Here is a 16051-nt window from a genome sequence, read left to right as displayed (position 1 = left end):
TCAGATTATGATTTACCTCATAGATAAAGTACTTCCAGATAGTTATTTTGTCAATAACCTCCGGGCATTGTCTGTGGATATGGCTGTCTTTCGAGACCTCTTGAGAATGAAGCTGCCGGAGCTTTCCCAGCATCTGGATACTCTACAGAAAACAGCTAACCGAGAAAGTGGAGGTAGGTTTAACAATTCATTATGTTTTAGTTATTTTGAATGATAACCTACTTAAAAACTAACACTACAAATCTCATTATTTCAAAATAATGTAAAGTACTATGGAAAGATACAATGGGAGATTAAACTGTCGATATTTCATAGATAAATTTGACTTGATGAAAATGGCCTCTTTAATGAAAGCAACCTCCGCATGATAAAAAGGCATAAGACATATGTTCCAAGAAATGATCATTGTGAATTACATAATCATTTGTATCCAACCACTTTAAAATATATGTACATTTCTGAAGCAATGAAACACTTCTGAGGTGGGCATCTTGGATGCACATTTATAGCTCCTGGAACTCAGGAAAGCTTCTGATGAAGAACAAACACACTTATCACCCAGTCACATTGGAGTGGTAAATTAACAAACATGGAAGTAAAGGGATGTGGTCAAGATGACAAGATATAAAGCGAATATTTCGTCTTCTAATTAGGTTCTCAGCTATATTAAAGAATACGTACCTAGACAATAAAGCAAAAACCAGCAGCTTTATCAAATAAAATGAAGGAAGCTTGTTTGTGTAATGTAATAGACAAAATCAGACTGATAAAAATGGATGAAGAAGTATTTTTAACTTTTGCCAAAACTATATTCTTTAGGTGAAATCAATATTAATCCTATTATAGGAAGAGGGGTTTATATTTAAAAAGAAAAAAACAACTTACCACATCCAAACACCTTGTTCCTTTTTTGTTGATTCAAGACACTAGCCTTAATTCCATGCTTCTCAATATGTCTCCATCTGAAGGTGGTGGTCTCCAACTGGGGATGTGGTACAGGAGGCAGCATTCTACCATATTTGCCCCAAACCAAGGGGATCATCGTTTATTCAAGTTCATCTTATTATTGGGTCAGAATGGTATCTTATTGTGGTTAACACTACCTCATGTTGCAAGTTATATATTTGGCTGCAGGAACTGGCAGGATTCTTATTTGCTGTGGCTAGATTGTCCTGTTGAGCTCATCTTACACATTTTCTAAAAGCCATATAATTTGGTTATAGTCTCATATTTCTGGGCAGACCATTCTGTATCATTGACAAACAATGAGCCCTGGCCTTTGCAGATTTCGCCTCCAATAAATAAGCTTCTTGGGAAGACCATAAATCTCCCTCTTTCACATAATCCTTTAGAACAGATGTCCCCAAACCCTTCAAGGGAATGGCCACACAGGAAATCTTAAAGTGCCAAGAGGGTAGCGGGAAAGGGGATAGCTCTCATTAGAGTTTGCTGGCAGGATAGAGGGCATGTCTGGTCCTTTTAATGATGTGAAATGCAGGTAAAGGGAGAGGGGAGAGGGTTCCTGAGTGTGTGGTAGATAAGTGCCGGCAATAGTATTTTAAATTTCTTGTAAGTTGATATCCCTGCTGCTCCCTAGCTTCTCCTTCCCTTGGATCTTCCCCCTGGAGTGTGTGTGTGTGTATATATATATATATATGTATATGTAGCACACCACTTCCCCTCATTCTCACCCCTTCTGCTGCGGCCATGCATTAAGGGAAAAACAAATTTTCTCCCATGAGTCGGATCCAAAAAAGTCTGGTGGGTCAGCAAACTGAGCTCAGTAGGCCAGGTTTAGTGACCCCCTACGTTACATAATGCTTCAAATACATAGGGCTAACCCCAGAATACAAAGCTTAAACTGAGCCCTTGCCTTCATAGGCCACCACAGAAGTACTCTGAGAAGGGGGGGGGGTGAACTTTTTTTTTTCTTTCCCCAAATCATTCTTGCAGTTGCATTTTCAACTCTTTGTAATATTTGTATGGACTTATTTAGTAAATCCCCAAGGCATTGTAACGAAAGCATTGAAATAAACAGTGCTTGCCTCTCTGCTTGTTACCTTGATCCAAAACAGAGCACTAGTTGTAATTTAAAAAAATGCCCTTTTTGCCATCACTTCAATGTGTGCCTGAAAATTAAATGAGGAATCTAAATGACCCTTATCTCCTGGCAGATTCTGTTTTTATGACAGCAGATAAAGCTCATAAGGCCCATCTAGTCTGCTCATTTTCCATTGCTATTAGAATACTACAAAGCCCACCTAATCTCCTACTAAGCATTGCTCTTATCCCATACTTTTTTTTAATTCATATACTGTTTTGTCTCACAGCACCTCCAGCAGGCATTTGAAGGTGTAACTGGAGGGGGGGGGGAGGGGGAGGAACAAGTGTGGTACCAGTATACTCTTCCACTGCTGTCACTACAATGACAGTACAAGTTGTAAGCTCTTATATCATTGGAAGTGAGCAGCTGCATCAGAGAATCAGTAGGGAATGCCCCCTACAACTGTCCAGCATTTTGAAGGGGGATAACTGCCCAGGAATGCCAGTTAGCCCAGTAATGATTCTGGTTCTTCTATATATCCCTCCACACTTTTTATGAGCTAATACTTACTTATGTTGTTGCTCAGTCTACCCTGTGGAACTTAATACTTGAAAAGGACTGTTCTGTTTCAATGGAAACCGATATGATTTGATATTTTTATCAAGAATGTCGGTATATAAAAATTCTAAATAAATAAATAATACCATGACCACTTGTTCTAGAATAGCCAACCACTTAGAATTGAACCATGCTGTATACCTCCACTATAATTTGATAGTGTTATTCCAATTGTGCAGGAGGCCAGGAATCTGGGAGTACATTTTACCATAAGCTTTCATTCAAAACTCATGTTAAATCTGTTGTGTGATATTCATTATTCAAACTTCATATGCTTTGAAGGCTAAAGCCTTTCTTGAATGCTATCTATTTCCATACCATCCTTCACTCCCTTTTTTAAATCTATTTTGATTTATCATAATGCAATTTATTTAGGTTTTCTGTCCTCGACCTTACAGGCAAGTTATTCAAAACTCAGCAGTTTATAATCTTACCAGGTTTTCTAGGTATGATAGTTTTGATCATGACCTATTTTGATTTTTACATTGGTTACTAGTGGAAGCATGAATAGTATTCAAAATATTTAGGGGAGAATTTTCAGAGAATTGTGCATGTAAAAATTAACATATACACATGTAAGTAACCTGTACTCACATAACTTTAGGTTTCATGCTGTAATGGATTTGTATTAGACCCTACACAGAAGTAGGGCACCAAAACTATGAAACGAGTTTTTTATTTTTTGTCCTTTTAAGAATAAATGGGTCTACAAATTAAGATGGCTTCTTGTTTAGGACTACATTTCTTAGACTCCCTGTCTCACTAAGGCCTGGATTTTCTAAGATCGCAGGCCTTTATGAATCGTGCAGTACCGAGGGGTAGGGGGGTGGGATCGCTGCCGGCTTTCTCACGCAATAGAAAGGTGGTGCTATTGGGCACGCTGCTGGCAGCGATAAGGTGTCCTACCTTTTCGCCATCAGCGAAGTCATCACGGAGTCCGCCCCAACGCCTTCCTGACTCCTCCTCTTCCGGTGCAGACTCCGCCCCGACTTAGCTATCACACGCGAAAGTTTGTGACTTGTCATTTAATAAATCGGATGGTAAAGACAATGTAGTTTGTATTCTCATTGTCTTAATTTCTTGATGTGAAGTACTAAGTTAGTTAAAGCAATTAAGGAACAAAGTAGGTAATACTTCCAAAAAAACTATTGTTTTTTTGGAAGTATTACCTGTTCTTGGAAAATGAAAGGCTATGCTATATAGATAATTTTAATTCCTGGCTCAAAACTGGTGTAAAAGTGGTTTTGGATACAATGGAGACTGGGGCCGTGTATAGAGCACGAAAAGGTTATAAGGCAGAGATGGCCTACATTTGTCTGCGGCAGGAAAGGTGAGAAATTCAGGCATTTAGTTTAACATACAGATTCATGGGTTCCATTACCATTTGTTTGAGCAAAGCCCCTTGAAGGACATCCACTATCTCTCAATTTCTTGTAGATTCTGCAGAAGGGTTCTCCGATCCCCATCCAGCAGATTAAAATCTCCAACGAGCAACACTTCTCCCTTCTTTCCCACCTGCTGGATATCTGTCTAACTCTTCTGTTTGAGAAGGCATCCCGTAGCTCCTATCAGTATAACTGGAAGTGCCACTTTTTTTTTTTTTTAAAAGGACGGTCCATAATACTTCATCTCTTCCCCACATCCCTTGCAATTCAGTTGCTTGGATATTGTTTTTGACATAAAGAGCTTCTTCTCCACCTTTTCTGTCCTCTCTATCCTTCCTAAACAATTTATAGCCCGGGATGGACGTATTCCACTAATAAGAATCAGCGAACAATGTCTCTGTGACAGCAACAATGCCCAAGTTCATCTCCACTATTAGGGCCTGAAGGTCTGGGATTTATTTGCCCAGACTATGCACATTTGTGGTCATAGCCTTCCAAGTGCTATTCCTCATCACCTTTTCTGCTTTTTTGAACTGATTGATTTTGTTACTCTTCCCATTTCCCTTATTTCAATCAGGACAGATAGGGCTGGAAACAAGGTCTAGAACTGAAAATGGAGCTGACTGGAGGTCAAGACTAAGGCTGGACCACAGGAACTGAGCAAGGAAAACAGATGAAACAAACTAATGTACAGCAAGTATCCTAAGAAGGGCTAGGTGAGCCTAAAAGGCCCAAAGGCAGCAAAACAGGACCAATGAGGCTGCAGGAAATGGTCAGAAGGGTGAGGAGGCCACAAGGCAAGGCTACAAGGCAAGGTAAGACAAAGCAAGGATGGCCAGGTCAAGGAGTCAAAGTGACTTGAAGGGGCACTTGGTGTAGGGATAGGCTGGGCAAAATAGGGCTGGCCTTGCTGCGCATTGGGATGAATTACTCCAATATTAATTGGGTAAATGTAAGATCAGGACATATTAGAGAGATGGAATAAATACTCACTACTTCACGGATTAATTGGTTTAGGAGCTGTTGAGAGAGGAAGCTATTTTAGATCTAATTCTTAGAGCTATGCAGGATTTGGTGAGAGGTAATGGTGGACCCAGTTGGTGATAGTGTTCATGATATGATCAAATTTGAATTAATGACTGGAAGGGGAACAATAAGTATATATACAGTTCTAGCAGTAATGTTCAAAAGGGAAACATTTTGATAAATTGAGGAAAATAGGAAAAACTTAAAGGTGTAGCTACATAAAATGTGTATAACAGGTGTAGACATTGTTTAAAAATATCATCTTAGAAGCACAATCTAGATGTATTCTGTGCATTAAGAAAGATGGAAGGAAGGCCAGATGATTGCCAGCATGGTTAAAAGCCAATATAAAAGAGGCTATTTTGGCCAAAAGAACTTCCTTCAAAAATTGGAAAAGAGATCCATCTGAAGAAAACAGGAAAACGCTGAAACATTGGCAAGATAAAACGTAAAACGTTGATAAGACAAGCTAAGAGAAAAATTGAAAAGAAATGGGCCGTAGAGGCACAAACTCATAATAAAAACTTTAAAAATATATATATATGAATCAGGAAGCACGCAAGAGAATTTGTTGAACCCTTAGATAATTGAGGAGTTAAACAGGCACTTAGGGAAAACGACCATCGTGGAAAGACTAAATTAATTCTTTGCTTTGGTATTTACTAATGAGGATGTTGGAGAGATACCCATTCCAGAGACAGTTTTCAAGGGTGATGATTCAGAAATAACTGAACCAAATCACAGTGAACCTGTAAGATGTAATAGGTCAGATTGACAAATGAAGAGTAGCAAATCACCTGGACCACATGGTATATACCTCAGGGTTCTGAAAGAACTAAAATTTAACACTTCAGATCTATGACTAGTAATTTGTAACCTATCATTAAAATTGTCTATTGTACCAGAAGACTGGAAGGTGCCCAATGTAACCCTGATGTTTAAAAAGTGCCCCAATGGTTATTTGGGAAACTAGAGACTGGTGAGCCTGAGTTCAGTCCTGGGAAAAATTGTGGAAATTATTCTAAAGAACAAAATCACAGAGAGGCTGTCTGTGAGAGCAATTTCAGCGTTTTTCTGGTCACAGAAAAATTGGATTTACCTGATATTTCCAGCCCCGGGTGTGCCAGCCCTGACGTCAGTGGGAGCACCGGAAGACTCTACAAAAGGGGAGTTCCTGCGGCGCTTGAACAGAGGCTGTCTGTGAGAGCAATTTCAGCGTTTTTCTGGTCACAGAAAAATTGGATTTACCTGATATTTCCAGCCCCGGGTGTGCCAGCCCTGACGTCAGTGGGAGCACCGGAAGACTCTACAAAAGGGGAGTTCCTGCGGCGCGTCGCTGCCGCCAGGGGCGCGTGCGACTTTGTCCGACTTAGTCCGAATTATCCGATATATCCAGGTTATTAACTTTTTTGGACTTTTTATATTACTTTTTTTTTTTTCTCTCACTGTCTATGAATCGGCATCATATTGGTCAAAGATTGAATCATTTTTGAAATGCCTGCGAAAAGGAAGGGAAAGATTAGGGTGTTTCCCTCAACACCAGTATCTTCCACCCTGACTCAATCCGAGATTAGTAAATTTTTGACCCAGCTGGAACACAGAGGAGCTGAGGACTCCGTTGGAGCTGCACATAATGGAGATATGGGCGGTTCCCGTGAAGAAGCGTCTCTTAGTCCGGACAGCCGTCTACCCCCAGTGCAAAGAAGTTTGGATGGTGGAGTGATACCGTTGTCTCCCAGTGAAGGGATCGTTACAACGGAACTAGAGGGCCCACCTATCCATAAAGCTGATGAATCATCTTTACAGCAACCCCCCTTGGTGGGGCAGGTAACACTGGATAAGATACTGGAGGCGGTAAATAGTTTGTCAGGTTGTATCTAGGCTAGAAAGGAAAATTGACAATGTTACAACTGATTTTCAAGGACAATTGTCCAATGTACAAGTTCAGAGTACCCAAATTGTTCAAAAAGTGAATGAAAATGAAAGGAATTTATTGTCATTACAGAAAGTCAATGTCTCTTTAATTAAAGATCAAATTGCTAGTTCCAGACGTCTTGAGATATTGGTAAACCGGGTACGTCATCTAAACATTAGGATTGTCAATTTTCCCCAGGTACTAGGCGAGATTCCTTATATCTCTCTAAAGAGATACTTTAGAGAGGTATTATTATACAAGGAAGAGGATATCCCTTCCATTAATTCTTGTTATTTCCTTACTCAAAAATCCCAAGTACCAGCTAATTTGACAAACTTCCTAGAGGAATCAAGTTTAGATGTTGTCCATCGGAATACTTTAGTTGTATCTTTTATTACATCCCAAGATATAAATGGAGTAATGAGGAAATATTTTAAAAAGTTTCCTACAATGTTTCACGGGCAGGCAGTTAAATTATATCCGGACTTAGCTCCGGTGACAAGAACAAGGAGAAGGGAATTTTTGGCTATGCGACAACAAATTGTATCCTTGGGTTTTTCTTTCTTTTTAAGATATCCTTGTAGGTGCGAAATTAAGAAAGGGGTAAACTCTTATGTTTTTTATCAAAGTGAACAGTTGAAGCAATTTGTCGAGGCCCAACTACCTAGTATGGCATCAGATTTACCTATAGCTGAGTCTTCTCCCGTTAATATAACACCTAATGGGGCTCAGCAGTAGACGGACATTTATAAAGTTTATCCAGCTGTTATGAATATGCCTATGGTGTTTGATAATATCTTAATTATTCTCCTTTGGGTTCTTTAAAAGATTCTAATATCAGCCTCTAATTTCCTACTATAGGGTAGGTTTATCTATACTTTTTCATACTTTTTCATGTTAAGACAAGTAATGAGTAATTACTTTTGTAATCACTTTGAGATTAATAAATTTTCTTAATAATATTTCATATGCAATATTGACTATGTTAAATATTGTATGTAAAGTGCTGTATTTCAAGTGCAGTGTTGAAAGTGTATATTAATTTTCTTTATATGTTAAATGAAAATATCAATAAATAAAGAATTAAAAAAAAAAAGAAGAAAATCACAGAATAAATAGTTAAGACATAGTTTAATGGGACACAACCAGCATAGATTTATCAATGGAAGTCTTGCATCACAAATCTGCTACATTTTTTTTTTTGAAGGGGTTAAAAAGCATGTGGATAAAGGAGAAATGGTAGATGTGTAGTGTATTTGGATTTTCAGAAGGTGTTTGGCAAAGTCCATCATCCGAGACCTATCCGTGGCGTTTGACACCGTGAATCATTCCATTCTGCTAGAGCGTCTATCAGACATTGGTATTCAAGGAGTAGCATTCAACTGGTTTAAATTGTTCCTAGACAATAGATTTTACAAGGTTAGGATCAACAACAAGGAATCACACCCCATCAAATCAAACCTGGGAGTCCCACAAGGATCATCTCTCTCTCCTACCCTTTTTAATATTTACATGCTCCCACTTTGCCAACTACTTTCCAATCTAAAATTAACGTATTACCTATACGCGGATCATGTCCAGATTCTTCTCCCAATCACTGATTCCCTTCAAAAAACCTGGGCTTACTGGGATAGCTGTCTGTAATCGATCAATAATCTTCTAGCTAGCATTAACCTGATCCTCAATACAAATAAGACAGAGTTCCTCATCATTTCACCGGATGGAAACCAAGTCCTCCTAAACTCCCCAAGCATTTCTCAATTCGCTAAAACAGCTATCAACCTCTCCCCTTCTGTCAGAGATTTAGGGGTTCGGCTCGACAACCAATTCAACTTTAAATCTTTTGTCCACAGCACCACCAAAGAATGCTTCTTTAAATTACAAGTACTCAAAAAAACTAAAACCTCTCCTGCATTTTTGAGACTTCCGTCTGGTGCTTCAATCTATTATCCTTTCTAAATTAGACTACTGCCATTCCCTACTGCTCAGTCTCCCAGCCATAACTATCAAACCCCGGCAGATGGTCCAGAATGCTGCCGCCAGGATTCTCACCAACTCAAATAAGAGACCATATCACTCCCATACTTCAGTCACTTCACTGGCTACCCTTCAAATTCAGGATCTCCTTTAAAGTTCTCATGATGATCCACAATGACATCCACAATATCGCCCCTCTCAAGCTCAATTCCGTCCACACACTTCAGACAGACCAGTCAGGAGAGCTTACAAAGGCTCCCTGTATGCCCCCCCTGCCAAATCATCGCTAAGAAAACGCGCACTATCAACAGCAGGGCCTACCCTATGGAATACTCTTCCGCCAGATCTTTGGCAAGAACCTAGTCACCAAACCTTCAAGAAATACCTAAAGACGTGGCTGCTCTTGCAAGCTTTCCCCGAAACTCAAGCTCACTTTGACGCCTCTCGAACGACATGGTCTAAGGCGTGAGGATAAAGTGATCACACCTCACTCTCGACTCAGTCCCCTAGGCCTCATCAGGGTGCCTTTTTCTTCTGCTACGGCCACCCACTCATTCCCACCTTTTTGATCCTTGCCGCCCGACTTATCCCTCACTCTACTCTCACTTCCCTTTACTCCCCCCCTCCCCCCTCGTCCCCCGAATCCATTCATCTAGTCTAATGTCTTTTACTCTCTTTACTCTATTTTACGACATGGATGTCGTATAGTCTATCCCGCATTCAGTTTATAATGTTTTCAGCTGTTCCAAATGTTCCTAATGTTCTGATACTCTAATGTGCAACGTTCAATGTGTTCCGATGTTCTAATGTTTTACATTCCATGTAATCGCCCACCGCGACAGTTCTGTTACACTGTAAACCGGTATGATCTGTATACTTTACAGGAATGTCGGTATATAAGAATTCAAAATAAATAAATAAATCATGAGAGGCTTCTAAGAAAACTAAAAAGTTATGCGATAGGCAATGACCTTCTGTGGATTGCAAACTGGTTAAGACAAACAGTAGGATTAAATGGTCAGTTTTCACAGAGGAATAATGTAAACAGTGGAGTGCCTCAGGGATCTGTACTTGAACCAGTTTTTTAATATATTTATATATGATTTGGAACGAGGTATGAGTGAGGCCAAATTTGCAGATGATACAAAATTATTCAGAGTGGATAAATCACAAGCATATTGTGATAAATTGCTGGAAGACCTTGCGAGACGAGAAGATTGGTTTACCACCTAGGAAAAAGACCTAGACATCATTCTGGATAAAATGTTGAAATCGTCGGCTCTGTGTGCTTCAGTTGTTAAAAAAAAAAAAAAAAAAAAGAGCATTAGGAATTATTAGGAAAGGAACGATTAATAAAACTGAGACTGTCATAATGCCACTGTATTGCTCTATGGTAAGAATGCACGTTGAAAACTATGTGCAGTTCTGGTTGCTGCTAGGGATGTGCAGACCAAAAGTTTAAGTTCATAAGGCCATAAGTCGAAAGGGGGGGGTCATTTGCGGTCAATATGGACATATGGAGAATTCCATAAGTTGAGTCTATGTCCATATGTGCAAATAAAAATTTAAACCCCTCACCCTCCTTAATCCCCCCCCCCCCCCCAAGACTTATCAAAACTCCCTGGTGGTCGAGCGGGGAGTCAGGACGCCATTTCTGAACTCCTTTGCGAGGAGCACGTGACGTCGGCGTCACGTCGGAGTGACGCGGCGTCACGTGATTCCCCCCACGTTCGCTCCGGGACCCTCGTTGCACCCAAAAGGAACTTTTGGCCAGCTTGGGGGGGGGCCAGCTTGGGGGGGCCTCCTGACCCCCCCAATCACGTGACGCCGCGTCACTCCGACGTGACGCCGACGTCACGTGCTCCTCGTAAAGGAGTTCAGAAATGGCGTCCTGACTCCCCGCTCGACCACCAGGGAATTTTGGTAAGTCTTGGGGGGGGGATTAAGGAGGGTGAGGGGTTTAAATTTTTATTTAGGATCAACAATCGCGATTTCCAACGTATTCAACATAGCTATGTTGAATAAGTTGGAAATCCGATCGTTTTCGCCTCATCACTTTTTTAAGTTAAAAAAAAAATAAGTTGCGTTTTACATTTAAGTTCAAAACGAATGCACACCCCTAGTTGCTGCATCTAAAAAAAAAAAGATATAGTTGCACTGGAGAAAGTACAGAGAAGTGTGACCAAAATGAGAGAGGCTAAAGAAGTTAAGGCTGTTCAACTTGTAGAAGATAGCTGAGGGGGAAACGTAGTTCAATTGAGAATCCATCTTGATTTCTATACACATTGTTTAAAAAAAACCCCCACAAAAAACCCTGCTTCATAGTTCTGTGCACCAGTTCTTATGCTGTCTTTTGCACAGAGACTAATACTGATACCCCTAAATCATCATACCATACTTTTCTTTAGCAGTGTCTCTACTACGTTTCCCACCACCAAGGTAGGGTTAACTGGCCTACCAGCCTCCTCCCTGCTCCCACTATTGTGAAGCAGGACCACTACTGCTCTTCTACAATCTTGTGGAACCATGCCTGTCTCAGGTTTCTATTGAACCAGTTTTTCAGTGGACACACCAGCACTTCCCAGGACCTTGGGATGTATCTCATCATGCCTCGTTCCTTGTCCACTTTTAATTTTGCTAGTTCCTCCCAACCATTCTCTTCTGTAAATGGGATTGTATATACCTCACTCCCATACATAATCTTGCCTACCAACAACAGTGGGTCCTTCAAGTCATCCTTCATGAATACTGAACTATTGGTAAATATTTGTTTAATATTTCTGCTTTTTTTTCTCAGCTTTCTCCACAGAATGACCATTGTCATTTAGATGAAGATATAGCTCTAAAGACGTTTCATCTCTGGGGAACCCCATGAATAGATCTAGTCACAATACCATTCAACAAAAAAGTGCTCTGTACTGTTCATGGAGGCAGGCAAACAAAAACTTTGCATCTGGAGAAGGTACAGAGAAGGGCTACCAAAATAAGGGGAATGGAACAGCTTCCCTATGAGGAAAGACTAAAGAGGTTAGGACTTTTCAGCTTGGAGAAGAGACTGCTGAGGGGGGATATGATAGAGGTCTTTAAGATCATGAGAGGTCTAGAACGGGTAGATGTGAATCAGTTACTTACTTGAAGTGCTTTGTTGTAGAGGTAGATGCCACTTCCTGGGGAGCAGCTATGGTCCGTCCCCCCCCCCCCCCCCCCCCCCAAGAATCCATCTCTTGCAGAAGAGAATCAACTGCAGCATGAAGAGCTTACACTCACCCTGCTACTTACTTCTTCGGCTTACCCAGACCCTCTTACTTTCTGTATACTCTGATTTACTTAATGTCCTGATCAGCTCAAATAAGAAATCCCTCTTTTTTTTTTTTGTTTAGACAGAAAATCTCCCAACACCATGGCAAGTTCCTGCTAGGCACAGTTTGCCTCCTGGTCCTGCAAGTTCACACCTCAGTTGAAATACTTTTTTTCTTGCACTCTTCCAAACCCCAACATGGTGATAATCTTCACCATCAGGCTTCCTGAGACATTGGGAGAGTAACTCTACCTGACTCATATTTCTCCCACCCTGTAACCTCTGGAGAGGGTCATAACTACATCTTCCTGCATGCTCTATGATTGTGGAGAAGCCCTAGACCAAAAGTAGTTAGGGTTTTGTATCCTTCTCCTAAATCAAGCTCACAGGGACATTACCAAACTGCCAGAGTTGTTTGTCTCTGACCAAAAGACTACTTTTGATTCACTGGAACCTTCTCAGTTCTCTTAACAGAACTCTTATAGGATTTCCCTTAGGAGGAAACCACCACCTTCACACAAACATCCTTTGAATATTAAACCCTTCACACACTCTATGGCACATAGGTATCACATTTACAATTTAAAATGGAAGGCATTTTCCATTTGATGTCAAGAACTATTTTGGGATCCTTTGTACTTCATAGTACGCAATTTCTGTACTCCAATATCTCTTCACTTTATTTACAAATTGTTATATATCACCTTTCCAAATGCAATCAGGGAAGTGTCCATATTAAAACATACACAGTACATCACAGTCCATTTGAGTACTTTAGTTGTGTTTCATTAGCATTTAAACTGTCTTCTATGTCTCAACAACCCTTTTGTCTCCAGATTTATGAATTGCTGCCTTAATTTCAGTCTCCTGATAAAGGATCTGCCTACTCTATTGAATTTAAACATAGTACTTGCTCAGCCAATCATCTTTTGAGCCCTTAGCTACCTTAAACTTAAAAGTTCTTTCCTGGAAGATACTATTCTTAATAGCAGTGACGTCTACATGTACGGTAAGTGAGCTATAAGCCTTGGTAGCGTACCCCACCTATACACAAATTTTCAAAAATAAAATTATCTTGAAAACTCATCCAAAGTGGTTTCTCATTTTCATTTTAATTTTAATCAATCCATCATTTCTTCCAACTTTCTGAGACTGTATTCCAAAAAAGGTGAGTAAGCTCTTCATACCCTGGACTGTAAAAAGCTGTATTATTCTACTTGGAAAGGACTAAGTTTGTGCAGGAAATCTTGCCCATTATGTCCTTTAATCTTAACAAGCAAGGTGTCAATTCAAAACACACTCCATCTGGATTTTTGACTCCATTTCCTATTGCTTTGTTAAAGTAGGCAGACAGCTAGAGGACAAAGTAAAATCTCAGGAAGTTAGAACTATCGCAGCTTCCTTAGCCCACTGTAAATTTATGTTCATGGAAGTGATCTGTAGAGCAGAGGCTTGGTCTTGTATTCATAACTTCACTACATTTTGCTGCCTTGGTGAAGCTTCAAAATGAGACATTGGGTTTAGCCAAGCAGTTCTAAAGAGATTTTCAATTGATTTCATCAATTCTTTTACCAGCCTTTTCAGTAATATTGGAACAATTCTCCTGGGTCATCAAGAGCTGTCAATTTAAATTGTAAATTGTTGTAATCCTGTTTTGATGAAAGATGCTATATATTTCGTACTAATAGGTAATTTAAACATATTACATGGATTTATTATTTCATTTGATAAGCTTGATTAATATGAATACCATCAGAATTCCTGTGTATTCACCTCATGGTATTTGATATATCATGAAATCCATCTTAATAAAATCTGTAGTGTTCTTTAGGATGATAGGTTTATAATTTTAATTCCCTCTGGTTTCCTCCAATCTGATTTCCTATGAGTGCATTTAACAGGGATTATAGAGAAGATGGTGTCTAACTACTTCATTTTTTTCAGGAGGGTATGAGCCACCACTAACAAATGTCTTCACAATGCAGTGGTTTCTGACCTTATTTGCCACCTGCCTTCCTAATCACACTGTCCTAAAGATATGGGATTCCGTGTTCTTTGAAGGTTCAGAAATCATCCTGAGGGTGGCATTGGCTATTTGGGCAAAACTGGGAGAGTAAGTATTTTCTTTTTATTTTGTTTTTCAATGCATAATGTAATTGGTAGCTGAAGTGTTAGGTCTTGGAAGTTCAACTGATGATGCAATAAAAAAATATATTAGTATCTTCATTTGCTGCTTTTTTTCCTGCAATTCTCTTAGCAAGAAGTCTTTCCCAGCGGTTAAATACTGATATTTTTTAGCATGGTGGGTACAGTGTCTCAAGTGTTTTTATGAGCTGACAAAACAAATGTAATTTTGTATTAATATTTCATCTTTACAGAGTAATGGTTCAATGAAAGATCAGTTCTCACAGGACAAGCAGGATGATAGTCCTCACATATGGGTGACATCACAGGATGGAGCCCTGTACGGAAAACTTTTCTGTCAAAGTTTCTACAAAGCTTTGACTGACACTGGCACACTGAGTGCACTGAGCATGCTCAGCCTGCAATTATCCCTGTGAGCAACAGGTGTCTCCCTCAGTCTTCTTTTTTCCGCTCTGCAGTAAGCATAGCAGTTAGGAGCTCTGTGAGAAATTCTAACACTTTTTCTTCACGGAAACACTTAAACGTTTACTTCACAAACACTTTTTCCCTGCACGGGTCTCCCTTCACGTACATTTATTCGACGCTCTGTGAGTACTATGCCCTATTTTTCGGTCGGTTCCTGTCACCTCACTGGCCTGCCAACTGACTGCGGCCTTCCCTCTCCCTATGTTTTCAGTCAGCCACACACAGCCTGCGAGTGTCCCTCTGTGACACTCTGCCTGGTTATTAGCGCTAGTGGGACAGGGACTTCCACGGTTTCCGTTGCCGCCAGGGCCCCTGTAGATTCAGGTCCTTCGATTCTTCGGTACCCTCGCGCAGTCGATGCCCCATTCCTACCGTCTGTACCCCCTTCAGACCGTCCTGGATTTTTAGATGCCATCTGTACCCCTCCCCCCGTGGTACTCTGATGCCATCATCCCTGCATCGTTTCTATCAGTGCCATCCATGTTTTTCATCCATGGCACTGAGTTTTCCTTGGGTTTCATCTGTGCCATCATTGCCCAGATGGATGCCATAGACGTACACCTTGTCTCGTCAGTGCCATCCATGCCCGAGTCGATGCCACCATTGCCCGGGGCACTTCCATCGATGCCAGGGTAATTTCCATCAATGCCATCTTTTATTTTATGGATGCAATCGATGCCCAGGACCTTTCCATTGATAGAATTGACACCCAGGGTCACTTCCCATCGATGGGCATCACCCCTATAGATGCGGTCATTGACTCCGTCGATGCAGGTATCATTTTTCCGATGCCAACGATGTTTTTTTGATTATTCGATGCCACATCGTTTCCATAGATACCTACACCGATGCTGTCAGTGCTCCATCACTGTCATCATTGCTCTGGCCGAATCATCGACGTTTTTTCATATATATTTTTTATGATACCCTCGAGGCCGCTTTGGCCGCCATCGACACCATCAATACCGACATAGCACCGCCACATAATGCCCTCGCTGAAACACAGTGCTCCATGCTTTGGCTTCTTATTAAAGCCCCGTATTAGCCTATGACACTACATAGTGCCAGGAGCAGTGCAGGCAAGCTGACAGTCCCATCATCTGTCACCATCCAAGACAGCGAGGGCATCCATCTCGGTGCTGGGGAAAGACCAGGCTGAGCACCGTGGCACGCATCGT

At 40.6% G+C, this 16051-nt stretch overlaps 1 protein-coding gene across 3 annotated transcripts in view; it reads left to right on the top strand.

The window, feature by feature from the left end:
- TBC1D30 (TBC1 domain family member 30) overlaps positions 1-16051 on the top strand; it is a 301699-nt gene that overhangs the window by 206903 nt on the left and 78745 nt on the right. For all 3 annotated transcript variants that reach the window (XM_029615714.1, XM_029615713.1, XM_029615715.1), the window contains 2 exons: positions 5-173; positions 14208-14376. In XM_029615714.1, coding sequence (XP_029471574.1) covers positions 5-173; positions 14208-14376 — 338 coding nt within the window. The remainder of the gene's footprint in view (positions 1-4; positions 174-14207; positions 14377-16051) is intronic.

Source organism: Rhinatrema bivittatum, chromosome 9 (genome assembly GCF_901001135.1).
Source record: "Rhinatrema bivittatum chromosome 9, aRhiBiv1.1, whole genome shotgun sequence".
Classification (NCBI taxonomy): Eukaryota; Metazoa; Chordata; class Amphibia; order Gymnophiona; family Rhinatrematidae; genus Rhinatrema; species Rhinatrema bivittatum.
Note: the sequence above shows the minus strand (reverse complement) of the source record. Positions and strands in the feature narration are given on the sequence as shown.